The 26,450-nt window shown below is 26.7% G+C and overlaps 3 protein-coding genes across 5 annotated transcripts; 2 read left to right on the forward strand and 1 right to left on the reverse strand.

The window, feature by feature from the left end:
- The first annotated feature begins 53 nt into the window (after nt 1-53).
- Nucleotides 54-10,631, forward strand: LOC114131865 (F-box only protein 28-like). Of its 3 annotated transcripts, none has more exons than XM_027997194.2 (8): nt 59-332; nt 2,223-2,497; nt 2,562-2,810; nt 2,872-3,064; nt 3,151-3,319; nt 6,493-6,549; nt 7,817-7,973; nt 9,015-10,631. In XM_027997194.2, the coding sequence occupies exons 2-8, from the start codon at nt 2,294-2,296 to the stop codon at nt 9,387-9,389; spliced, it is 1,404 nt and encodes a 467-aa protein (XP_027852995.1). In that variant the 5' UTR covers nt 59-332; nt 2,223-2,293; the 3' UTR covers nt 9,390-10,631. The 3 variants fall into 3 exon arrangements, with proteins under 3 accessions (XP_027853003.1, XP_027852995.1, XP_027852999.1); XM_027997198.2 differs by lacking the exon at nt 59-332 and adding an exon at nt 352-978; XM_027997202.2 differs by lacking the exon at nt 6,493-6,549 and having other exon boundaries at nt 54-332.
- A 1,178-nt stretch (nt 10,632-11,809) lies between these two features.
- LOC114131921 (poly(A) RNA polymerase, mitochondrial) lies at nt 11,810-13,655 on the reverse strand. Its single transcript, XM_027997265.2, has one exon. It carries the CDS (start codon nt 13,530-13,532, stop codon nt 11,883-11,885), a length of 1,650 nt encoding a protein of 549 aa, XP_027853066.2. The 5' UTR covers nt 13,533-13,655; the 3' UTR covers nt 11,810-11,882.
- Nucleotides 13,656-15,307: 1,652 nt separating this feature from the next.
- On the forward strand, nt 15,308-26,094 carry LOC114131804 (programmed cell death 6-interacting protein). The gene is made up of 16 exons (XM_027997111.2): nt 15,308-15,847; nt 15,923-16,047; nt 16,144-16,271; nt 17,013-17,166; nt 21,160-21,284; nt 21,355-21,456; nt 21,528-21,747; nt 21,815-21,938; nt 22,005-22,182; nt 22,252-22,413; nt 22,477-22,632; nt 22,703-22,918; nt 22,980-23,126; nt 23,658-23,796; nt 23,880-24,047; nt 24,825-26,094. The coding sequence occupies exons 1-16, from the start codon at nt 15,636-15,638 to the stop codon at nt 24,917-24,919; spliced, it is 2,451 nt and encodes an 816-aa protein (XP_027852912.2). The 5' UTR covers nt 15,308-15,635; the 3' UTR covers nt 24,920-26,094.
- The last annotated feature ends 356 nt before the right edge of the window (nt 26,095-26,450 follow it).

The following is a 26,450-nucleotide window of genomic DNA, read 5'->3' on the forward strand; positions in this document are numbered from 1 at the left end:
CCCCGTCCGGCCATCCAGTACGGACACCGATCACGACACAGTGTTGGCGCGATCGCATTTCGGTTCCATTTCGCATTTGAACAGCGACTATAACGCGGTCCGGTGCTGGTACTGACTGCTTTTGCGTGCCAATCAACAGCCTTGCGCCTCCACCGCCCCGCCGTCTATGTTGGTGGTCGTTACCGAGGCTTGTGTTTTGGCGTTCGGGAGAATTTCAAACGTTCGTTGCGGACCACTGCTGTGTTCCCGTCGTTCTTGTTAGAATACTATTACCGTTCCGATTTGCCGTCCGCTATCGTATTATTATTCTGGCGGCGCCGCAGGACTCCCAGGTAACGTAACGCATTCCGTGGCCAGGCGGCCCGCCGAAGTTCATCCGGTAGCGGGTTACCGGCGGGACGCGTAAGCGCGATGCACAAACTATTGACTTATAGGCGACACGGGACATCCGTCGTATCTGCCTATGCGCGCCGCACACAAGGTCCACGGGCCTCTGTACTTTCGGGACCGCCGGAGCTTTTTCTCGGCTTTCGTCGTTCTCTCCGCGGTCCGGCTGTTGTTGTGTTTTGGGCGCGAGATTTTCGTATACGCACGCAGGCGAAACAGTGTTCCGGCTCTACCGGACGATAGGCTTTTTTCCCTCCCTCGCGTCGCTACCACCCCTCCCTGTCGTGTACTTCACCCTGTCTGTGCTCCCCCGCCGAAAACCTGATAACGCGAGCCTTTGTCCTTAAAGGTCCATTGTCTCGTCCTCGCAGAATCGTCTTCCGCGCTTTGTGTGTATCTTTTTAGTCCTTTGTCAAGTCGCACGGAACTTTTTTCGATTGTTTTGTTGTTTTTGGTCTGTCGCGTCAACTAGTTATTTACATTTTTGTTTTACTTGAGATATATGACGAAGCGATTTTTACATTTCGCGCAAGTATCGGTGCCTATACCTATATGTATTAGCTTTTGTTGAGATATCTCTCAGAAATCTGGGTTTGTTCAGGAAACTTTTATGATTTATTAGAAGTTTTATTTTGTTATTAATTTGTAGTGTTGGCTTAATATAATTATATATGATTTGATTTATTAAATAATATATTATTGGTAGTGAAACTTTTAACCCACTTCATAATTCATTTCTTACTTAATTGCAAATCAATATTATGTAATATTGAGATTTATCTCTTCTGTTACGTTTTACCCATCTATATTATTTCATTTTTTTTTTTTTTTTTTTAGTATAACACTTATAACCAGCATTTTAGTTATTTTTAATATATAATTTACCAAAAAAAAAATTATTTAAGTTTTATTAATAATCAACTCATTTATATTTTGATAAAATACTTTTTTATTTTATTCCCAAAAATTTTAATCTGAAGTGAACTAGTTGTTAATTTTTGTTATAAATCCAATTACGATTTTATTATTACCTATTTAGAATAATTTAGCATTTAGTTTTTTTTATCATTTCGGTGTACTTTTTTTACATTTAATTTTGTATAAACTAGTTTTGACAATTTTTATACCTAAGTCAATATTTAATGTTTTGCAATTTATAAGACTAATTGTGTTAATTAATTAGGATTTATATTATTACTGCTAGATTAAAGATTTAAAAATTTAGAATTGTGCTTGCTTTTTTAGCTAGTATAATTTCTTATGGTTTAAGAAACAAATGTATTTAACTCTGTAAACAACTCTAAAGTATTAAAACTTTATTACATTATTATGGAGTATTTTTTTTTTTTTTGGTATGATTCATTCTGTTAATGTAAAATCTATATCTGCAAGTGCAATATATTATATTTGTATTTTTAGTTATACAATTAATATGTGCTATTTAACTGAGATAAAAAACTTTGAAAACAATTATTTAAAAAATTTGGACCTATTCAATCGCATACATTTTATAATAAATAATTAGTATTTTAAAAATATTAATTTGTAATTTTTTGTTTTTATGTGAGTCTAAATTAATTATTTTCACATATTAACTTGATCATATTTTTTGAGTGCTGAAATTATTTCTACAGGTCTATAAAAATTTAACTATTTAACTCTAATTATGACTCGTCTGAGTATGTCTTGTAACTTGGTAAAATTTTTTATAGTTTATGTTAATGATTTTATAAAAGTATTTAATAATTAGAAAAACATTGAATTGATAATCTGATCAAGTTCAGCTTTCTGATAATTAATCAAATCTTTATTTTTTTTTTATTTATATGTTTTAGGTTTGATTGTTCATTTACAACCAAATTTATCAGATATTTTCTACTAAGGAGAAACATCAACATTATCTAAAATGGTATCTACTAGACAACAAAGTAGTAGTAGTTCTGGTTCTTCAACCAAAGTGGTTGTTATAACAAAACCTGAGAAAAATTTTAGCGTAGTTAATTTGGGCCAAAGTAGTTCCAGCCATATTAATTTGCTAGACCTTCCATATGAAATTCTTGAGAAAATCTTATCATATACCAATTTCAAACACATATCTCAATTAAGATCGGTAAGTGAAATAAATCTGTTTTATTAAATGTTTCAGATTTTTATTAAATTTTAATTTTTTGCAGGTTTCTCGGCATTTTAATGTTGTATGTAGTACTATGTTAAATTCTACTTTTCAACGTTTGCAAAACCAAATGTTAAATCGTTTTCAAATTATTAAAACAAAAATGCCTAGACGAGAATCTGCTAGGCGACAACATCCACTTGCATGTGAATCTGATATTGTTGAAACACTTCACATGAGATTATTATTATTGCGTATGGCATTTGGTAAACATATTGAAAGAAAACATATATGTTTTTTTGCTGGAGAGGTAATTAATAATTCTAAATAATATTTAATTAATTTGTTTAATATGTGTATTTTTATTTTAGATTTTAGATGAAGTGTACAAAATATTACATTATATAAAAGTTACTTCTAAGTTAGCTAGGCCGTATAAAGTGACAGATGAACTATTTGACTTGTCCACAATGGCCATGGAATATTTTAGGGAAAAAATTGAACCAACTCTTCCAGAAATTCGACTTTTTGCTAATGATTATCATGAATTTCCATCACCATTAGGTATTTATAAAACTGTTTATTTAAAATAGCAAAATATTATATAGTTAATATCTTTGATTTGATTAATAATAATCAAAACATTTCAGGTCCGCCTAATACTAGAACTATTACTAGTATGTGTTTGAGAAAACGTAGTTTAATGATACGTGAAGGTTCAGTTTCCAGTTTAGAAGGTAAAAGATCTTCATCTGAAAGTCCTCAATGTGGTTCCATGTTACGAAAAAGTGTTTGTAAAATTAAACAAGGAATAAAAACGTAAGTCAAAATACTTCATTATTACAATTATAAATCTATAACAAACTGTTTGGTTTCTAAAAGTTAAAATTTATAGAATGTTGTATTGAAATATAAAGTTAAAAGTATTACAGTTTCTATTGGAACCTCAGCTGAAATACATTATATTAGCTTTACAATTTATGGTTTTTTTTTCATTTTAACTAATCCAAAACGCTGAAAAAAATAATCTTTTTGCAATATTAGCTTATTCAAGCTTTACAAAATCAATTTAGTTTTATATTTTAAAAAAGTAATAATAAATTTATGGAACAATAAATGATAGCGTTATTGACTACTATTTCTTAAGTTATCTATTATTTACAATCGACTGATAGCGACCTAGTGTATGTCGTATATTATTCACCATTACTCCTGGTCTAATTTTATGCTAAACAGTTTTGTTTTTTCAGTATATTTTTCATTTTTAAGTGGACCTTGTACTACCCGCATGTATTTTTTCCGGTTCACTAATTTACCCTATAATAAATATATGCTGTTAGCTTTAATATTAAAGTTATTTTACCTATTATAAAAATACTAAAAATTAAAGATAATAACATTATTCAGGGTATTATATAGGCTTTTATTGCTATTTTAGTTTTAAATTAAATTATCAGAATTTGAAAGTTTAAATATTTTGTGTAGTTATACCATTTAACTAGAATTTTAAAATAAAAAATTGTATTAAAATAATGCAAGTAAATTATTGCATCTGAAATCATAACCATTAGGTAGTGGTTTTAATTAAAAAGTGCAGTTCATTAGTGTGCCTTCTTTTTAAATCTATTTATGTTCATAACTTCTTCCACACAGAATTGTATTAAGTAATTTAGGATATAGACCTTATACTAATAGACAGTACATCCGGGTTGGATGCGGATGTGGTGGTGTGGTCTTTCCTAGCTGTAATAGTACGTGGTGTATGTATTGATAAGGCGCACGGTTATGATGATTGTACAATCCTGTAGTTCTTCTGCGCATGTGCGGTGTACATTGTACTACCTTGATCAGCGCTTTCACGTGTGGACGCTGGAACTACTACCACATACCGTCTATTAGTATAAGGTCTATGATTTAGGACTACTGAGATTTCAAATTTGTGTCAGTCCCCAACATATAAATGGCTCTGGCCTATATTAAAATAAATTATGATAAATTTAGATTGGAACAACTACTATATTTTTTTTTATTGTGAAAACATTTTTTGAAGAATTAAAAATGGTTTGATTATTTAATTAAGAGTGGTTTCTGGTTGCAACCGAGATCTGAATATTGGTACTTTTGAGGATTTATAATTCCAATAATTTTTCAAAATAATTGAGAAAACAAATAAATGTTTTAAAAACAAATTGTTTTTATTGTAATTTAAAAAAGATTTTTCACAAAATATTTATATCAACATTTTCCAGACTAAATGTAATTTTTAAACTGTTAAGGATCTTTTTGTGTTATCTAAGGTTATTAGAAATGTCTTCTCTTATATTTGATAATTATTTTATCATAATATAACATGCAAATATTTTTTACAGACACTAGTTGTGGTTGAACTAATTTCTTAATTTCTTATTAGTTATTACTAGAGTTTGGAAGTTATAGCACTATAAAGTATATTTGTAGTACTTTAATATGCATTAAAAATTAGTAATTTTTCAAAACAAAACTGTTAATTTCTTGATAAAATATTTTATAAAAGAACTTCAATTTTTTTTAATTTTTATACATTTTGTGAATGAATTGTAGATATTTAAGAATTATAGGTATTTAATATGACTGAAATATAAGTACAAAACATTTTTGAATTAAAGTACAATGTGTCTGACTTTGAAATTATTTCAAAAAAAAAAAAAAAAATTGGATATTAATGGAAGAAGTAATCCAATGTGGTCAGCATTAACAGCCAATAACATACCTACTATTTGAAAATCAAAATAGGTATTTTTGTTAGTATATTTATACACTCTATAGGAGTTTATATAATACAATTATTAAAGAAATAATTCGTCAATTAAAAAATACTAAGATTTGATAAAAGATCTTAACTTAAAAGCTAATTTAATTTATATCAGATCAAATTTTAAAATAATTTCTAGCACAGTATAAATGTTAGAACCAAAAGAATCAATATTTATTTTTCACGTCATTTTAAATACAATATTATCGATTTAGTTGTAAATGCAATTAAATGCATATTTTGTAGCATATTATATCATTTTTAGAAGTGTATTTTGAGAAATTTTTTTGCATATAAATCCAATTCCTAGTTACAATATTTAATAATATATTTAAAAATGTATGCTGATAGTCTTTGTTCACAATCACTTTAATTGCTATAAAGGAGCTAGATATAGGAAAAAAAATGATATTTAATTAAGATTAAATCTTAGTTATATTTCAATATTACTTAGTAATTACCCCAAAAAAGGATTAAACATTGGTGTCTTGACTTACTTATTATCTAAAAAATAAAAAAATGTTTATCAATGACTATTATTGTCACTTTTAATTGCCACTTCCTAATATCTATGTATTACTATTTATTTATTAGCATCGCTATCATAAATTTATATTCACAATAAAAGACCTCCACTAGGAAACCTCTTCTATTACTATATTATCTATTATCACTTAAGCTTATTGTTCATATTGTAACAGAATAGATAGCAAATATTAAATTTTGAGAAAAAAAAATGTTGTAATTCAAAGTAGTCCTATGTCATTACAACAATGGGTTTTGTACAATAATAATGATTCTATAGAACAACGGTTTTCCGCAGGACAAATTTACAAATGCAATATTTACAGCAGGTCTACCAAGTGTTTATACAATAAAGGAAATAACTATATCTGTTGTAGTGTTTTTATTTATTTGACTCACTGATTTATAAAAGACAATTAATGAAAAATAAAAATAATAAATCATTACAAACAGTGGTTTGAATTATCTGTAACTTATCATATAAATAAATAAACCATCACTACATAGATGAATTTCTTCACTTTATTTGAACATAAGCTATTGTAAATACTATCTATATAAGTTTGTCTCATACAAACGATGTTGATAGATAAATTATGGGTAGTTTAGAGTCCTTACCATTAAAATATTTAAATCCTTACATTAGCTGATCCTTTTACTATTTATTTTTTATTAGGTCTCAAAGTTGTCATTTGGAACGAGATTTCTTAGATTTACGGAAACAATTGCGCAAGTAAGTAAAATTATTATTGCCAAAACAATTTATCTGTTAACTATTATACTACTGTTGATATACTGTTCTAATTTTAAAATAATATATTATATTTGTTATGGTTCTAATAAATTTAATTAATTACAAAATATGTTATCAGTAGGAATTGTAATTTGTAAGTTAATGCACTAAACTATAAATGGATATCTATGCTACTATACTCCTAATAATACTATATTATTCATATTAAATTCCAATTTGTATATCTAAACTTATTATAAAAAATTCTTCAATAAACAACTAAAAAAATCAAAAATATGAAGAAAAATAATTTAATAAACAAAACTATACATTGACTAATTATTTTTAATTTTAAAATTTTATGATATGATTAGTCGCCTATTTTTTTGGTTATTTTATTCTATTTTTAAATTTATTTTTCTATCATAGTAATATGGTAGGTTTAAGTATTGAACTAATTTAAGTCAGTACCAACATTCTATTGGAATGATTCAATGATGTGATTAAGTTTCTCTTTTAAAATCATTATTAATATCAAAATTGTTTAAATATTAAATTTCATCAAAATTTGAATTTAAAATGTCTAAAAATAAATGGTGTGTATGTTTATCTAAATCTTAAATACTATAATAACATTTGATGTTCTGTGGGTGTACTGTATAGTGTATTTATTCAATGTTTTTAAATTGCTGCTTTTAATGAGATAATATTGTATTACAGTTTTTGGTTAACTCTTAATATTTATATTAATTGAAGTATTGAAAATTTATATTTTTTATCTTTTAATTTATTGATAACATCTGATTTGCTACCAGAAACCATTCTCAGTTTTATTTCTCCAAAATGTAGTGATAAAAAAAATAATATTTTTAAATCAATAGCATAGATTTACTCTGTTCAGAATCTAAAAATACTTCATTATGCCAGTTAACAAAACCATCAATATATGGAATTATTTGGAAAATACAGTTATGTGAATCCTATAACTGTTTAGCAAATTTTTTTTTAAATTTTTTACGAAATTGTCGGACTTATAATAAATTGACTATATTATTTATTATACATGGATGACAAAGATCATAAATATTTTAATTTAATAAGTTGATAATTGTTATTTGCCAGTACTTATTCGACCTTAGATTATTATAAATAATAAAATAAATAAAATTAACCGAATTTAGGTGACATGTTGTAGTGTAAAAATTAGAAAATTGTAAAAGTTAATGCTTCTCTAAATATTATATTGTTCTTTTAAAATATTTTATAGAACATCCACTCAAGTAGGCAATGTGCAACGTGAGTTAAAACAATGCAAATCACAAATGGCCGAACAACATAAAACATTGGTAGAATATTCGAATAGGATGGACGAATATGATAAGAAAAATGAAGAAACAAATCGAAAATTCAGTACATTGTTACAAGTTAGTATTAAATCAAATTTTTATTTTTTGAACATACATGAGTCCATCCTGCTTCTACTAAGTTATTAAGATATTTCTTCTCTTATTCTTTTAAAGCCGTAAGACTCTAAGGTTCAATAAAAATTGAAGATATAGCTACTCAGTTAATTTTAATTAAATGACTACTATAATGAATAGCTATCATAATTATAATCGTTAACATTTCTAAACAGTTGGGAATTTCTGAACTAGTGCTTACCAGGGGAAATGAATATTAATTATTACAGCACATCAGCACATAATAAAAGAGAAAAATAGTTATGTATAATATTCACAATCACATACAAATAATAGTTCTAAAATTTTCAGTTGTAAATAGCTTTTTTAAAGTTATTTTTTTTAACATTTATTTGTATAGTGTATCAGAATCTGAAGTTTTGGCAACCATACATCTTTAATTGTAAATTCAATACTTTGGTATTGTTGATTTTTTTTTTTATCATATTAAAGTGTGATTTAATATAATATGAATACCTACTAATCTACTATACTTTATTCCATAAACTAATTTAATATTCATGGAAAAACAACAATTTTATGTTTCTTTTTCCTATTTAGATTTCGTTGTATTTGCATCTCTCAATGATTATCAAAAAAATTAATTTGTTATAAAGGCTGTTAAGTTACTGTTTTAATCATAGCTGTGAACACAATTAATGTTTACTGCAGTCCTACTATTATCAATTATTATGTAAAGCAAAATAGAATCGGGGACAATTGTTTTGTTGCTTAAACTTATAATCTATGTACATTTTACTGACATTTTCAAGTTGAATTTAATTGTAAGTTTAAAACTATTGAACATACATTTTTGATATTCTAACTAGTTTGATCAGAGCTCTAAGATCATTCATCAGTTATCACATTCCATGATTCTTCCTCATAACGTTACATTTCTCATAATATGTTTTATATAATTGAATTGTACACTTTGTTATTTTATAACAAAAATATAAAATAAATTAATAATTATTCAATACTTTATAATAATTATTTTTATAGGAACTTAATAAATGCAAGACAGAAATTCAATATTTACAATCGGCTTCTTCATCATCTACACTTTCAGTTTGTTCATCCTGTAGTACTACTGCAAGTGATCTATCTTTAGCTATGGGACCACCTGCTTTAAATTCTACTACCAATACTGTACGAACTAGACTACATAGTCAAGGTGACCAAACTCCAGAAAACACTAACAAGGATTCTATGGAACAGAGTGAACCAGTAGTATCTGAGGAAGTAAAGAGTTCTGACGATCAGGAACCATCCACTAGTACTGGTGTAAAACGTAAATTAGAATTGGCTATTCCTAAAGCTGCTAAGCGTGTTAGGGCTGTAGCTAAAAAAGTACGCAGCATTAATAATGTTAACTAGACAATAATTAAATTATAATGAAAATAATAATAATTTTTTATCGAAACGAATCTACCTCTCACATTCATATAGACTTAAATTGAATTTGAAGCATAAATTTTAGATACAAATTAATATTTAGTTCAAAATCTTATCAATCACAATTTAAGTTTAATTATCTTTTCCATATATAAGTATAATATAGTTTAATGTATAATAATATATTCTATGATATCCTGTTAAATATATATACATATATATTTACATATATAAATATATATACATTAAGATAATATATATATATATGCATTTATATGTGTATATATATATTATTGATTGGGTTGTTTTTGAATTTTTATCTTGATGTCTTCCAATCAATAAATAATATTTAGTTCTACATTGTGTGCGTGATTGGGGAAGTTTCGAGTAACATTTTCAATTATCACATTTTTATTTAATTTAACAATAACAAAACAATTTAAGTTTATATTTTTTGCTTAATAGTGTGCATTTTAATTTAAATATCAAGAAATAACTTTTTGATGATTAGGAATTTATTTTTAGTATTTATGTTCTAGTTCTCAATATTATGTCTAGTGTTCTATAGATACTACTAAGGTATCTTACAAATTTTTATCTTTTTAGTGATTATTCATGAAATGTAACTTAATTCTAATGAATAATATGTTCAATTAATTTTTATCAATTTTAGACAAAATTTTTATGTATATATTATATTTGTAACTCATTTTATTTGTATGCGACCAAATCAGATAACTATATTATATTGATTCGTTTGTATTATACAACGTTTAAAACAAATGGTCATGCATTATTTAATAAATTTGGCAATAAAATGTATTGTATAAATTGCCATCTAGATAATAATGGTAATTTATAACATTTGTACCAATAAGTTCAAGACTGTCCGTTTTTATTATTATTATTATTATTATTAATTATTATTATTGAAAAAATACCTATAACATCTGTTTCACGGTCTCAGTAATTATTTTCCAATAAATCATGATGTTATGAAATAATAACTATTGACTACATTGGTATTATACTTAAAAATGTTAAATTAATTTATATTCTGTTTTATTAAGGTAATGCAAATATTGGTCTTTACACTTGTATTCATAATTAATACTTAATAGTAAATATTATATTTTTAAACTGGTCTTTAAAAATATATTGTTTACTATATTGGTGTATCCTGAATTGAAAGATAAAATTAAAATAAATTAAATGAAACTTTGATTTGTTGTATTTTATTTAGATGAGCTTTTATTATATTTCTAGAATCAAAATATGCAGTTTCCTTATATACAATTGTCCACATTATCCTACATTGCTAAGCTTATGGTTATCATTACTATAGAGTGAAATTGTTGTTTTATAAGTTCTAAAACTTTTTTCATTATTTAGGTCAATTTAATATGTTAATAATAACAGAGGTGTGTTATTTTCTGAAGTATATGATAAAATATATATAATACTTTTGGTAAAATATAATTCAACCTACTATAATACAAATATATATATATTTTTTAATTAAATATCTTTGAAAAAGATAAGGAAGCTGAATACTATAAAACATTTTTTGTATTAATTATGCATGTATTGGAAGATTAATTGAAAATTGAAAATCTATTTTCCTCAATTTAGCTTCTTCAAACTTAAGCTAAATTATTTATATGAAGGGTATCAAGTATATTTTTTAACAGTATTTTGTTTTATTTGTGAAATATATAAATATTAAATTAATTAATTTTACCATATTTATTCACTGACTTACTCGACATTAAATACCCTTGAAATATACCATATAGTAGAGCAACTTAATGTTAATTTTTTTACATATTTAATTTTTAATGTCAACAATTAATTTATGATTTATTACTACTGTAATGATGTAGTAAATACTTATAGTATTTATAATCAATGCTATTAATGAGGACTGAGGAAGTAATTGTTATAATTATAGAATTGTATGTGGAACAGCTATTAAATGACTAATGAGCAAATACTAAAGAAAGCATAACAAGGTGTATTGAAAACTTAAGAATCATTTAACTGTTTTGTAGATTTCTTTGTATCATTTTAGCAGATTTTATTTTGATTGATTTTTTTTCTAAACAAGTTTTAGGTCTTAGATTATTAAAATACTCTTATGAGTAATGAGTTGCTATTTATAGAATCTAAATTTAAAGTGAATGTAAAAATTAAAATTATGCAATTGTAATTAACGGATGAGTTTTTACAAAAAAGAATAATATTTTAAAGTAAAATTGCATTTCCGCATTGATATCTAAATTATAAAAATAGATTTATAGGAATTAATTTTATTATAAATAAAACAGACTATTATGTGTCATATGTTAGGACATAGTATTTGGTTTAATACACATAAATATAAATGTAAGAAAAACGTCACATCACATTTTAATTTATAATATAATTCTTATTTTATTTACAAAATACAATTTTTCTTTCACTGGATTTTAACTGTTAAGTCAGTCTTTTGTCTTCTTGGGTTTGAGAATCATCAAATAAATCTTTGACAGTAACTAACCTGTTTGAATTTTTAATTTGATGTTGGATTTCAAAAACTATTTGATTCTTTTTGTTAACGTCAAAACCCTTGAATAGATCTAATAAATTAAATGAGTTTGTATTCAGTAAAGAAGATTCCATTATCCATGCAGCATTTCTTAATTCTATCCTGAACCTCTCCATTTCTTCTGAACTAATATTTTTACTAACATTAAAATGTACTTCTAATGGATTGACAATGTATAGGGCGCTATATTCAGGCTTGTTGATTGTTTTTCCAAAATTTAGTGATATTGCATTTGTATTAAAGTCAAATGTTGCAAAATATTCAAAAAAACCAAGTAAAAGTTGGTCCAGGGTTTTTTTATTTTCAACATCTTTATGAAGTTTTGATACATCTCTAAGAAACGTGCAGTTGATACCTTCATTTGTGATTCGAACATCACTATTACTGGCTTGCTTTACTAACGTCTGAATGTCGGGAATGATTTTTTCTTGTTGCAAGTAAAATAACACTAATAGTGTTAATGAAAAATTAGTTATCCATCTCCCAGGAGTATCATTTGTTAAATTGATTTCTCTGGCCCACATTTTTACGGTAAAAACTAAAGGTCTAACTCTGTAGTCAAAATTACCAAAAATGTACAAAAGTTCAGACATATTAACAGCTGTTTCATTAGAAACTGCTAGATCACATTCAACACCAACAAAATCTTGAGAATATTTGACAATTGGTACTCTTGCTTGAGAAATACGTTTGACTCTTGAACAACCAGGTAAAAATAACTGTAACAAATCACCAAGTATTTCAATATTTCGTTGTATTTGTGTCCGACTATTTGACACACATTTTCCATGATAAATCAATCGACTAGTTTTATTTTCTTTGATTTCGCTGTCCATTAAAACTAAGTCAATATCTGAACCGATCTTACCAAAACTATTTACTGATGATCCAAAAGGTAATACTTTTGACAAAGGAAAAATACCTTTAAGTGAATTTTCAATTTGCATTGCTGTTAAAAACCTCAGTCTTGTACCAATATCATTTAGCTGTGTACACTTCAATAATAATAACATCTGATCAGACAATGAATCAAGTTTTTCCAGTCCAATATTTTTTATATTTGGCTCTATCATTGTTTGATTTGTTTGAAATGAAATGTTTAATTTATCATCGGTGCTTAATAATTTTGAACTTTTTTTACTTGCACTTGAACGAAACCAAAGAAATGGTGATCTAACAGCAATTACATTTGAATCTTTAACATGTGTACTTTGATCAAGCAATGTATTCACTGCTGATTGGTCTTCAAATTCAGTAAGCACAAAATGATTTGAACCAGCCAGTTGATAATGAAATATATTTTTTATTGATCCAAATTTAGAGCAATATGAATATAGATCAGAAATTGAATTTTCCGATGAAACCTGCACTAAAACACTGCATTTTGACTGAGACCGACGTTCACATATAAATTTATCGTACAATACAAATGAATTTAAGTCATTGCAAGTATTTGATTTATAACGTAAGACACGGTGTTGCTTTATTAAATACTCATGTAAGTTACATAAACGTCTCAATGAACAAGTTTTATTCATTTTAAAATTTTTAATATTAATCTAATAATAATTTATATCATTTTAACATATTTAAATATTTAGAAAAAAATTATATTTAAAAACATAAAAATTAACACTTGAGTTAGTTTTTGCAATTCCAGCATTCTGATAAGCATAATAATTGATAACTAATATCAACCACGTGGTAGAAAAATGATGATCGGTATGAACCATGATGATAATGAAGATTAGACATAAGAACAACTTGTCGTGCTATATAATTTATTACATAAATTCAGTTTGCAGAAAGTCTTTTGTTAATCGTAAACATTTTCGTTCACTTTATGCATGGTTGAAATACACAAAATGTATATTTCAACCATGATTTTATGAACAAAATTGTGAAAAATGTTCTAAAAACTAGGGAAACGCACTTAAATTGTCAAAAAATGCAAATAAAAGATTATTTTAAAATAATCAGTATCACCCAAAACGGCCATAACACATTTTATACTTACCCACAGAGCAACGTTTCAAAACACCTGAAAAAAAGATCCCCTTATATCAAAATCCCAGCCCTAACAATAACTATAATATTTTAGTTCGTAATTCACAGACATCTACTTTCTTAATATGGCTATAACGGTAAACAGTCAAAAAGTCCGGGGACAAAAAGTCCAGTATGAAAAAAGTTGGACAAAAAGTCCGGATTCATTTTTTGATTGCCGGACAAAAAGTCCGAGTACATTTTTACTGTCGGACAAAAAGTCCGAAAATACAAAATAATAAAATTGTTTTTTATATTTTATTACTTCTTATTATTTCTACGATTACCGACACATTATGGCTATAACATTATGTCTCATACTTTTCTATATAGGTAGTTTTATACATATCGTCTATTTTGAAATGAATAGTTTATGCCACTTGGATCAGATCATACGAATATTTCAATTCAAATACCCCGAATTTTCTCTTTACACAATTGGAATGTACACTGTAAAGGTGCTCAGTGCCCACACAATGCACCGGTAGCGGTGGCAGTTCAGACACAATTTTATCGCCACCACCGATACAAAAGAATTTTACCGCTACCACTGCAGTGTGTGGAGACCTTATTACAGTAAAATTTAAGTAGAACTATAAATTATAATAATATTAATGAAAAGTGGAGTAAAATAAAATAAAACCGAGCAATTAGAGTAAGATTTTGGTTACAAAAATTTTCTATTAAGATTTATGCATTTATTTATTTAGTTAATAGTTATTGAGTAATGCAGATGAAATATATTTTAAATTAGGTAAATGATAAACAACCCTCATACAATAAAAACTTAATTGTGTAAATATTTTGTAAATTGCCCTAGTAAAAATAACAATTAGATACTTTTAAAGGCCATTAGTTATAAAAACCATGGACTCAATTAAGTGTATATTGTATATAGTCATATAGATATAAGTTTGATATCTATTTGTGTTTAACTGTGTTATTTTAATTCATAGCATATTATTCAAGTACATTTTTTTTTTAAAATTTTTAAAAATATAATATGTCACACAAATTTCTTTAGTTTATTATTTTGAGGATTACTTTTATATTTACCTCGTAATAATATTAATAGCTAATAATATTATGTTCATTGTACACATTTTTTAAGCATTGGTGCGAAATATTAAATTTTGAATTTTCATACTAAACATCTCTATATTATGTTTTTTATTCGGCAACACTGTAAACTGATAAGTGGAGGAGTGACAATAAAGTCAGTTACAACCTTAGATCATCATTATATTATTATACATATTGTTTTATTATCACCCAATGCCCTTACGGAAGTTTCGTTCACTTTTCGCAGCCCAAACAGTTATAATGATATACTCACGCTTCTTGAACTCTTTATCTTAATTCTTAGTCATAATTAGTCATCACTCATCACACGTCTGACGTCCACTGTTATTATCGACTACTGTGCTAACATTGTTAACAACTCTTGGGTATCTAACTCAGACTTTATGTTAGATAGAGAAGATAATTTATTACTTTATTAGTCCATCGATCACCAACCAAGTGTACGTCGTACCTTTGTTTCGCATCGAATTTGTTTTATTAAATTTGTGAAATTTTTCATCACCATACTCAGTATGGCGACCACGACGTTGCTGGCTGTGCCCACGAAACGTGCGTCTGAAGTGAACATCGTGAAACCTTTGCGAAATCTGATATCGTCGCATTATAACTCTGCAGACAATCCTGAAGACTACACAGAAGCTATCAACGAACTCAGCAAACTCCGCAATCAAGCGCTTTGGAAAGTGTTGGATAAATATGACAATTCTCTCGAACTTATATACACGTAAACTAGCATAATTTGGTTTTACTAATAATTAATAATTATTTATATAAATATATATTTATATATATTTTGTAGTTATTATGATCAGATTACTTCATTAGAATCTAAAGTGCCTCCATCTGAAGTACAGATTCCTTTTAAGTGGAAAGATGCATTCAATAAAATGACATCATTTTTTGCTAATGGAAAAGTCAGTATAAGTATGTTCAAATTATAATATTATATAATACCTCAATAAATTATTTTGTATTAATGTAAAGCATTTGCTATTTTAACGATTATTTTATAATTTTTAGCTCTCTGTTCATTTGCTTATGAGAGAATATGTGTACTATTTAATATAGCAGCTCAACAAAGTGCAATAGCAGCTGCTCAAAATTTAGAGACTGACGATGGCTTAAAAATGGCTGCTAAATTTCTCCAAGTAAATAAAATATTCACTTTATATTTTGTAATCAATTTTAAATGTATTATTGTTAGAATAGTTTGACTATCTTATTATAATAGTTCAAGTTTCAGCTTTTAAATGTCAAGGTTTTATTTAACTATATAATTTAATATTATTAATAGCTATTTGTAGTGTACATTTTTTTTTCATTTATATTTTCTGTAAACATTTTATAACACACGATAGCTTGATTATTTTATTCTGTTTGGCAAAAGAATACAATTTAATCTCACATAGTCATATGCAAAATACTCTGTATAAATTTTAATACCACAACAGTAGATGGTAATGATTAAACATTTATTGGTGAATAGGAGTAATGTGGTTTTAGAGGATATGCAGACTAGACTTTGAATTTGGGTTGCCACTAACATACATTTTCTGGCCAGACAGATTACATATTTATTTTGTCTAGAGTGAGCACATGAAATTTCTGTTCACATCTTATAATACCCATATAATGAAACTGATCTCAATGGCTCTGTGTCAAGTAGGGATATGTAGAAGAACTAATTTTGATGTAGTCACAATGTGTTCTTTTGCTGGACAGAATATAAAAAGGTTTTGAAAGGTATATAAAAAAAACAAAATGGTCTCAGCATTAAAATTTTAATAAAAATATTGATTATTTTTCAAACTGAGTGCTGACGAATTTTTTTTCTGTTAAAATTATTATAATTGTTTTCAAATTTATAACATTAAAATATTTGTTCTTAGCAAAGTGCTGGCATATTCAATACATTAAAAACAACAGTTATGAATGTGATTCAACAAGATCCAACTCCAGATTTAAATCCAGATACGTTGGCAATGTTATCATCTCTCATGTTGGCTCAAGCTCAAGAAGTATTTATTGTCAAAGCTAATATAGGTAAGGCTATCTGTGTTGGTTTTTATATATAATGATATTTTATAATTTTTTTTTCGTTCTATGGTTTATCAAGAACCTTTGCGGCTGATACAAGATCTCTTCATGCTTCTCTATTTTAGATGTAATCTTCCCAATTTGGTATGCTCATTGCTCAATTGATCCATGTTCATCTTGTCTTTCCAGAGCATTTTAGGACTGCCTCTTGGTCTCTTTTCATTTGGATTACTGGAACCTTTATCCTTTCTGTATTTTCTTTTCATATTGCATGTCCATATCATTTAATTATTTGGCTTTTTATAAAACTTGTAATCCATTGTACCCTAGTTTCTTCTCTTAATTGATTGTTACACTTCATTCTCCACTTGTCTTTTTCTGCATAAAAAATAGTATGAATTTATACTTGGAACTTTTTTTGATAAAAATTATTTATTAAATATTCTTATAATTAATTGAGAATTTAATTAAAAACTATTAAGAGTAAATTGAAATACATATTTATTTAACATATATTAATTTCTTTCTTGATTTCGAAACTGCAAATTTATGTATTATGTCCGACTAGAGTGCCTTCTATACCCAACTAATCAATTTGTTGTAATATATCGTTTTCTATATTAAGTACTCAACGGTACTTCAATTTTAGAAATATCAGCCTGTATACATGTTAGAGAATTTTTTTCGTGTACTACTGCAGGGTTCAATTTCAACTATTACCAATGTAAATTGTAAATAATATTTAGAATTTAGATAAGTTAATATCTGATTTAAAAAAATTAAATTTGTGTTAAAGTAAATACTCTTATTTCCTACAATTCTAGTAGTGAAAAAAGAATTGACTTATGAAATTTTTTGAAGTACCTAATTTCTCGTTATTTTTCTTTTTTTCTTTTGCTACTGTTTGGTCATCTGCACCACTTAATTTAATTTGCTTACCTGACATAGTGTTTAATATTTATAATTACTAATAGTTTGAATAAAAAAAAAAACTGTATACAGGAATGTCACAAATACTATTCACATCCACTATTTAGAGGTTTTACTGTGTTTTAAAAAATGTAATAATAATTTTCATAGAAGTCTTATAGACCAAGGATTATTTGAATGTTTATTCTACTTAAAGATAATAATAATATTTTAATGCTTTTAAGTGGCTGAATAGTTAGAAATATTTGTTCAAGATCTATAAAAAAATAAAATCTTTGATAAAATGTAGCTAGAATTATTTAATCTTTGTAATATTTCTTACAACTACACAATATTTTAGTTTTGAGATTTGAAATATTCCAATTTTTTCTTAGATAAGAAAAATTAATTGCAAAAATAATGAGTTATAATTTTATAGCATAATTTTACATTATTTTTATTATCACATTACAACACTTGTTTAACAAAAAAAAAAAAATAAAATAGTTTATGATTTAAAGCTTTGGTATCTTCTTTGTTGCATTGGTGGTTTGAGTTCTCAATTTCTCATTAACCAAATTTTTATGTAAAATTTTATCAATACTGGGCTATGTCTATAGTGTGCGTTCTGGTATGGTTCTCTAACCATAAGTCATTATTTTTTCTTCATCATATTCACATAGGGCTGATAAGTTCCAAGTATACCCACTTCTTAGGTTGGTTTTGCATCGTTTAACACAGCGGTTCCTAAACTTTTTCAACCTCGGAGCCTTTTTTTTAAGAGGAAGTTTCTCGTGGATCCCCGAAGAAATATGTAATGTCTAAAATTATAAAATTAGATAATTGTATACAATATTTGTATCGGGATTTTACGCACTATACTACTATATACATATTGATGAATTATGGTATTCAAGTCTTCATAAAATATATATTCATTTTTAATAACATACAATTTTTAAAAAAATGTTGTGGTGTTACGAATGGAGCCCTTGGTAGCCATTGCAGAACACAGTTTGGGAACCACTAGTTTAATGTGTTGATTTTGACTTTTCTTAAATTCATTTGTAGCTGTATTCTGATACAAGGTGTTTTGTTGACATTATTCACACTATATTGTCTCAATCATTTTCCTATGTCTATCAATTAGGATTTTTCATTACCTTTACATTACCTTTACCATTACTTTACCCTTTCAAATAATTCTTTATAGATTTAAGCCTATATCATTCATAATTTTTGTTTGGTGGTAGTCAGCTAACACAGGTTGTTGAATTTTGGTTAGGTTAAATCAGATTAGGTGTAATTTGTTTGCTGAAGTATTTTTAACTGTGGGTAAGTAAGTTGGCCTATTTTGTTCAATGAACTTGTGAATTTCCGGTTAACAGAATACAAATGTTAAAATTCTCAATACATGTGGTTCAATTTTCTATGCAGATTCAATTAGCCCATTCCTTTTGTTAATTTTTTATTTTTCTGCAATATGTACTTTATGTGATTTTGTAGGATTATATATTAAGTATTAGTTTCTTATGTTTTGAAGAATTTGTGAGCAAAATATTATTCTACTGCTGTCTTACGTATGGATAAGTTTCTTCCATATACAGTGCTTAAAATGGATCGGAATGCACCGGAACAGCGTTCCGGTTCGTAATATAAACTTTGCGTCCATTCAGGTTGGTTAAAATTAAAATTTGAGAAATCAGTTTTGTAAAAATTCACAGTATAACAATTTATAGGATTAAAATTATAAAATTTCCTTTCGAAAAAATATAATATTAATTTAATATATTTAATATAGAGAGAAGTTCAATTTTTACAGAACTCAAAGAGGCTTTATCTGACATCACGCGTATCGTTTCTTTGTATTATCGCAATTATTCGCAAAAAAAACGTGAACGATTTAATGATCGAAAAATTCCCACAGGCTATACTACAATTAAAGCCATGATCGCAATGAAAGGCAATAAAATGTAAAAATAACCAATTTACTATCGATAATGTATTCTGTCACAAATTGTAATGAACTCTATCTATTGACTATTAATATTATAACCTGCATATTAATTTTATAAATGTTCCGGATCGTAAAATTTTCCATTTTGAGTACTGTCCATATACTTCCATATACATAAGACTTCATATAAAAAAAAAAAATATTGAAATTCTTAAAGTAGGAATTAATTTTGAGATAATTTAATATTTTTGAAGAGTATACATTTTTAAGGTTAAGGAAAGGGAAAGATATTGGACTACAAATTAATGACCAAAAATGAAATATTTAATAATATCACGAAGAGAACATATACAAGATTCGTTAGTAGCTGGAGACTTTAGCTTCGAAAAGTTATCAAACTTTAAGTACCTAGAAGTAGACATCAACCAACTAGCAAATAGCCACGAAGAAGTTAATAGGAGAATTACGGCAGGAAATAAGTGCTATTTTGCGCTTATACCATTATTTAAGTCAAAATTACTCTCCAGAAATACAAAACTAAGATTATATAAAGTGCTTATTAGACCTATAGTCCTGTATGCCTGTGAAGTGTGAGCATCAACAAATTCGGACGAAAAAAGACTGCTACTATTTGAAAGAAAAATATTGCGTAGAATCTATGGGCCCAAAAGAAACGAGGAGAACACATATGAACGAATAACTAATGCAGAGTTGAGGATAATATTCAGTGAAACAAACATAGTAGGAATTTTTAAAAGCAAACGGATAAGCTGGGCTGGATATGTTTGGAGAGCGGAACGCCAAATAATGCATAACATCACATTATGGAAACCAGACAAGAAACACCCGAGAGGGAGACCAAGACAACGATGGTCTGACCGAGTCAGAAATGACCTTAAGCTCATGGGAATACGAGATGGAGAACGACTGGCGAAGAACAGAGAAGTATGGAGAGGTGTAGTAGAAGCGGCAATGGACCTATAAGGCCCGGAATAAGCCAAAAAAAAAAATACATTTTTATGGTGTCAACCCCTATAATTTGTTGTTTTTTGTAAACGGATATAAATAATATATTTATTTAGAATTATTGATAAACTATTACTGAAATTGTATTTATTCTTTATTTATTTTAGATAAAATGAAAGATCAGACAATTGCTAAGCTATGTGCACAATGTGAAGAATATTATGCAGAAACAGCAAAAATGATGGAAAGAGAAACAGTTATGATGTCTTTGGATAAAGAATGGACATCAAATGTAAATATTTTATAAAATATTATTTGATTTCACAAATATTATAACATTTTCTTAAATTTGATTTTGATAGGTTTATGGAAAACAGGCGATTTTTCATGGTTTGGCTCAGTATTATCAAGCAATGGTGTGTAAGAATAATAAAACTGTTGGTGAACAAATAGCTAGACTTAATGTATGTATAAAAAATTTATTTGAGATGAGTAAAATATGGTTATAAATTTTGATTATTATGAATTTATTCAGGTCGCTATTTCGTTTCTTAAAGTTGGTCAAGATCGATGTGCTCGTTCACTTTACAATGAGCTTCTGAATAAAGCTACCCAAGAGTTAAATGAAGCAAAAAAGGACAATGACTTTATTTATCATGAACGAATTCCAGATGTCAAACACTTAGAACTAATATCTAAAGTTGCAATTGCCAAACCAACTTCTGTGCCATCAAAGTTTTCATCTAAATTCAAAGGTATATATTTTTATTTAAATTTCTTGTACTTATAATTAGTTTTACTCCACTTGTGTTTTTTTTAAAGATTTATTCGAAGATTTAGTACCAATATCAGTTCAACAAGCACTTAGCGCATATGATGTTCGTAAAACAGAACTTGTTAATTCAGAAATTGGAAAGTTGAGAGAATCTACACAAATATTGAATGGGTATGTCATATAATTATTATTTACTTACATTAGAAAAATTATAATTTATGGTGCATTTGTTCATAGATGTTTAGCTTCATTAAATTTGCCAGCAGCACTAGAGGATGTTAAAGGTGTAGGAATACCACAATCACTAATAGAAAAATCAAACAATGTACGAATGAACGGTGGGGTCCATAGGTTAGAAAACATGATCAGAGAATTACCAGAGCTATTGAAACGAAATGAAGAAATAATCAATGAGGTTATTCATCTATTCATATTTTAGTAATTCTTATAAATGTATAATTTTATTATAAAATCAATGTTTTAGTCTGAACGGATGTTAAACGAAGAACAAGCATCTGATGAACAACTCCAAACCCAATTCAAAGAAAAATGGAACCGTACAAAGTCTAATGTTCTTACTCAAGTTTTTAGAGTTAACATAACCAAATATCGCGAAATCATTAAGAATGCTAAAGCTGCTGATAAGGTAAAATTATATTGAACTTTTATCAATATTTCAAGGTTTATGATTACACTCTTATTCTATTAGATGATACATGAAAAGTTTGAAACACACAAGCGAGCTATTTATTTATTATCTGAAGGTCAAGAAGCTATGAAAAACGTATTGCCTGTTGGATCAAGTTCTGGCGTTAATTTTGCCAACTCCACAGCTGCTGATAAATTAAAACACTTAATGGAAGAGGTAAATATAAGAATAAAAAGTATAAATTATTTCATTTCCATGAATTATTTTTATTTAAAACTTATTATAGGTGGAAGCATTGAAAAATGAAAGAGATGTTATTGAAACGGAATTAAAATGTGCCACAACTGATATGAAATCAAAATTTTTGAATGCTTTGTCTGAGGAAGGATCTATTCATGAAGCTAATTTGTCGACTGAGAGTTTGGATCAATCTTATGGACATTTAAAAGCTCAAGTTAATGATAGTCTAGCTAGACAAGAGAAACTTCTATCTAATATACAAGTATATTCTTTAAAAAGTATTTTTTTTTTTTTTATAATTAATAAATCATCTTTAATTCTAGGTGGTGAATACAGAATTTTGTAGAGAAAAGAGCAGTGGTGGCCAAAGAGAAGCCCTCTTTAAGGATTTAGCATCTGGCTATGATGTATTTAATGATTTACAAAATAATTTAGTTGAAGGAACCAAGTTTTATAATGACCTAACTGAAGTAATTATATGAAATATTTTATTTATAAATATTAAAAAATGTATTATAATAAAATACAGTAGAATTTCCGTAATCCAACCGTTCAATAATCCAGTATATTCAATTACTGTTATATTATCCTGTATTTATCTGGTAAATAATCATAAAATCTATCATTTTATTTTTGTAATAATAAAAAAAAAAAAAACAAAAAACAAAAACAAAATGATAATTGTTTTAAACTTTGTTCCATCAAAAGATTAATTAAATACAGTATGTATGTATTTATATGTTTTAATAAAATACAATAAGGTTATTCATTTTTTAATATGAGCAAAAATGTAAAATAAAATTTAATAAGTAAAAATGTGTTTTTATGTAAACCTCCCATTAATCCAATAGTAGCATGGTCTGATATCTGTCAGATTACTGAGACGATTCTACTGTAGTTTAGAATATACATATACAATTTGTCTTCTGTTGAATTTAAAATTAGTACTCATTTTTATTTTATATTTAAATTGATATTTATTATTATTTTTGTTGCTATAGATTCTAATTGCAGCCCAAAATAAAATTTCCGATTTTTGTTTTGCTCGAAAAGCAGAAAAAGAAGAGTTACTTAAAACGTTAACTTCAGATTTGAGTCGAGAAAAACCCATTTCCATTCCAGCTACATCTGCTAAAACTCGTATATATACTTTTATTTTTATTTAAATTTGTATCTATATAAGTTATGTTAATACTTATTTTCATTACATTTTTGTCATATAGATGAATTACCAATTGGTGCTCAGCTCCCTTATCCTGTCCAACCACAAGGTATGCCCTTACCATACACACTTCCAAGAACTGGACCATCTTACCAACCTTACATGTGTGCACCACCTATGCCAACTACATACAATCCTTATGCAACACTTCATCATTATCAGCCACAAGGTATTATATATTATAGTTATATTGTAACCTAGGAGTGAAAAAGAATAAAAGATATTATTTTTTATGGGTTTTGCCCCTTGGATCTAAACTAGTTTTATTATTTTTATGTATTGTGTTTCAAACTAGATTTTAATTTTTGTTAAATTTTCTGTTCAATAAAATGCATGTTTACATAGCCTTCTATGTATATTTAAATACTATATGTTTGAATCTTCGATAAATTAAATTATTAAAAAATATTTAATATGGATCAAATTATGTCTATACTCAATTTTATATAAGACTATTAGAGTAACCTCAGCAGTGATAGATTTTTAACTGGTTAGGCCAGACCACACCCCTCGATAAATTATTTTTTGTCGTCATCTTTTGTTTACGACAGTCATCTGTTCCTAAAAATGTATGTATTATGTTAAACTTAGTAAAATAAATATATATATAGTTGTTGGATTAATAAAATAACATTTTGAAAAGTGTGGTAATCACACCCATTGCAGCTGTTCTGCATAGAACCCTACCTCCTGAGGTTATTCTCGTATAAAATTGAAATATAGAGTAAATTTAAATATATATATTACATAATATTTATAAAAATGTATTTGTTATTTCTGTCTCATAAATGCTTTAATTTAATCTGCTATATAATAAAAAATAAAACAGTAAAATTAATGTATCTTTTCGAGATTGTTTATTGAAAATAGTTTGTGTTTGTTGTGCGGAAAACCACAAAAATATTATGTTTACCAGTTATGCTTACAATAATGTATTTGGTTCCAGACTATCAAAATTATGCAGCTCAAGGCCAACCACAATATCCTCCTCAATATCCTCCACAATACCCACCACAAAATCAGCAACAACCACCGTGGTAAAAATAAATGTAAATTTGGTATATTGGTATGAAAACACAACTTATGCATTATTGTGATTGGATATAGTTATCCAGGTTAACTAATTATGAATAGCATTTATATAAAACAGAACAAAGCTATTATTAATTCTGTTTAAATTTAAATATTTTCATGTATCAATAAAATTATTGCTAGTATATTATATTGGCTCCATCATATTGCTTTAACATCATTTTTAGATTTAGTATATTATTTTATTCATTTATTATTTATTTAATACTTTTGTTTATCTGTTTCACAATTAAATTATAATGTTTATTATTTTTTAATGTTAATTAAGAAATGTTATCATTGTTTCTTTAATAATTTATTGATTACATTTAAAAACTTTTAATTTGCATAAAGTACAATAAAATTGAATTATGATGATATAGTTCTTACATTGTATTCACTTCAAGAATGTTATAGGTGTAGAACTACGTATAATAAATGTTATCAAGTATAAGTCTGACCTTTCAGGTTAACAATTTAATAACTAGATTGGTTTGTATAAGTTGATACACAAAAGATACAACAATGAATTTAAGACTGGAAGCTACTAAAAATTTTTGAAAAGTTTCTAATAAATTTTATTTTATTATATTTTTAATTTTCACTAAACTTTAGAATAAATTATTAATCATTAATTATCAAATCAAATGTAATATTATTATTAGGTTTATGTATATTCTATTTTTTGTCATGTTCTCTATACCTACAACTCATGTCTATTCAATTAAACAAAAAAAAAAATTAATTTAATTTGTATTAATAAATTATTAATATTCATTATGATTATAATTAACAGTTAGTTATTAAAATGTTTTTAGATTGTTAAATCAAAGTTAAAAAAAAGAGTAAAAAATATTATTAAATATCGATTTTTAAGATTTCGAAAAATTAAATGACAGTAATCACTTTAATATTAAAAATGTATATTGTATTATTAATTATTTTGGAAAATTTGATTTAAGGAGATTCTATCATTTATTATCACCCTTATTTTTTTCTTGCTGGTGAAACATTGTTCAAAATTTTGTATGGCAACCCTAGTAGGTAGGTAAATTTATCTGAATAAGATGCAAAACACATTATCAAAATCTAATATAAACATATGCATGTAAAAAATACATTATCAATATAAATTATTATCCATATTTTCATATTTTGTATTCTAATGTAGTTAATAGTTACTATATTGCAGGAACAGTACAATTGACTAAGCACTGAAGTGGTTATAATAAAGTGTAGGCGTGGGGCCTACGCCTACGCGGTTTGATACCGGCTTTTTTATAAATCGCCATAAATAATTACAATTTATAAGTTAAAATATTGAATAATGATATTATGTATTACGACTAAAGCGAGTAATGAACACGGTCTAAGGTTGTATTTTTAAATCATGGTAATGGCTGTAAAACGGATATGAGCCCATAGAAAACTGGAACGTCGCTGCGGTTTTTCACTGCAGCTATATAAGCGCACGATATGTATATATCTATATAAGCACGCG

This window comes from Aphis gossypii, chromosome 1 (genome assembly GCF_020184175.1).
Source record: "Aphis gossypii isolate Hap1 chromosome 1, ASM2018417v2, whole genome shotgun sequence".
NCBI classification, from domain to species: domain Eukaryota; kingdom Metazoa; phylum Arthropoda; class Insecta; order Hemiptera; family Aphididae; genus Aphis; species Aphis gossypii.

Excerpts from the sequence above, each read along its gene's own strand:
- LOC114131865 (XM_027997194.2), top strand. The coding sequence starts at position 2,294 with ATGGTATCTACTAGACAACAAAGTAGTAGTAGTTCTGGTTCTTCAACC. Across the intron at positions 2,498-2,561 it reads ACATATCTCAATTAAGATCG|GTTTCTCGGCATTTTAATGT; the intron begins GTAAGTGAAATA and ends AATTTTTTGCAG. Across the intron at positions 3,320-6,492 it reads ATTAAACAAGGAATAAAAAC|GTCTCAAAGTTGTCATTTGG; the intron begins GTAAGTCAAAAT and ends ATTTTTTATTAG.
- LOC114131921 (XM_027997265.2), bottom strand. The coding sequence starts at position 13,532 with ATGAATAAAACTTGTTCATTGAGACGTTTATGTAACTTACATGAGTAT.
- LOC114131804 (XM_027997111.2), top strand. The coding sequence starts at position 15,636 with ATGGCGACCACGACGTTGCTGGCTGTGCCCACGAAACGTGCGTCTGAA. Across the intron at positions 16,048-16,143 it reads TAATGGAAAAGTCAGTATAA|CTCTCTGTTCATTTGCTTAT; the intron begins GTATGTTCAAAT and ends TATAATTTTTAG. Across the intron at positions 22,919-22,979 it reads AACTTCTATCTAATATACAA|GTGGTGAATACAGAATTTTG; the intron begins GTATATTCTTTA and ends CTTTAATTCTAG.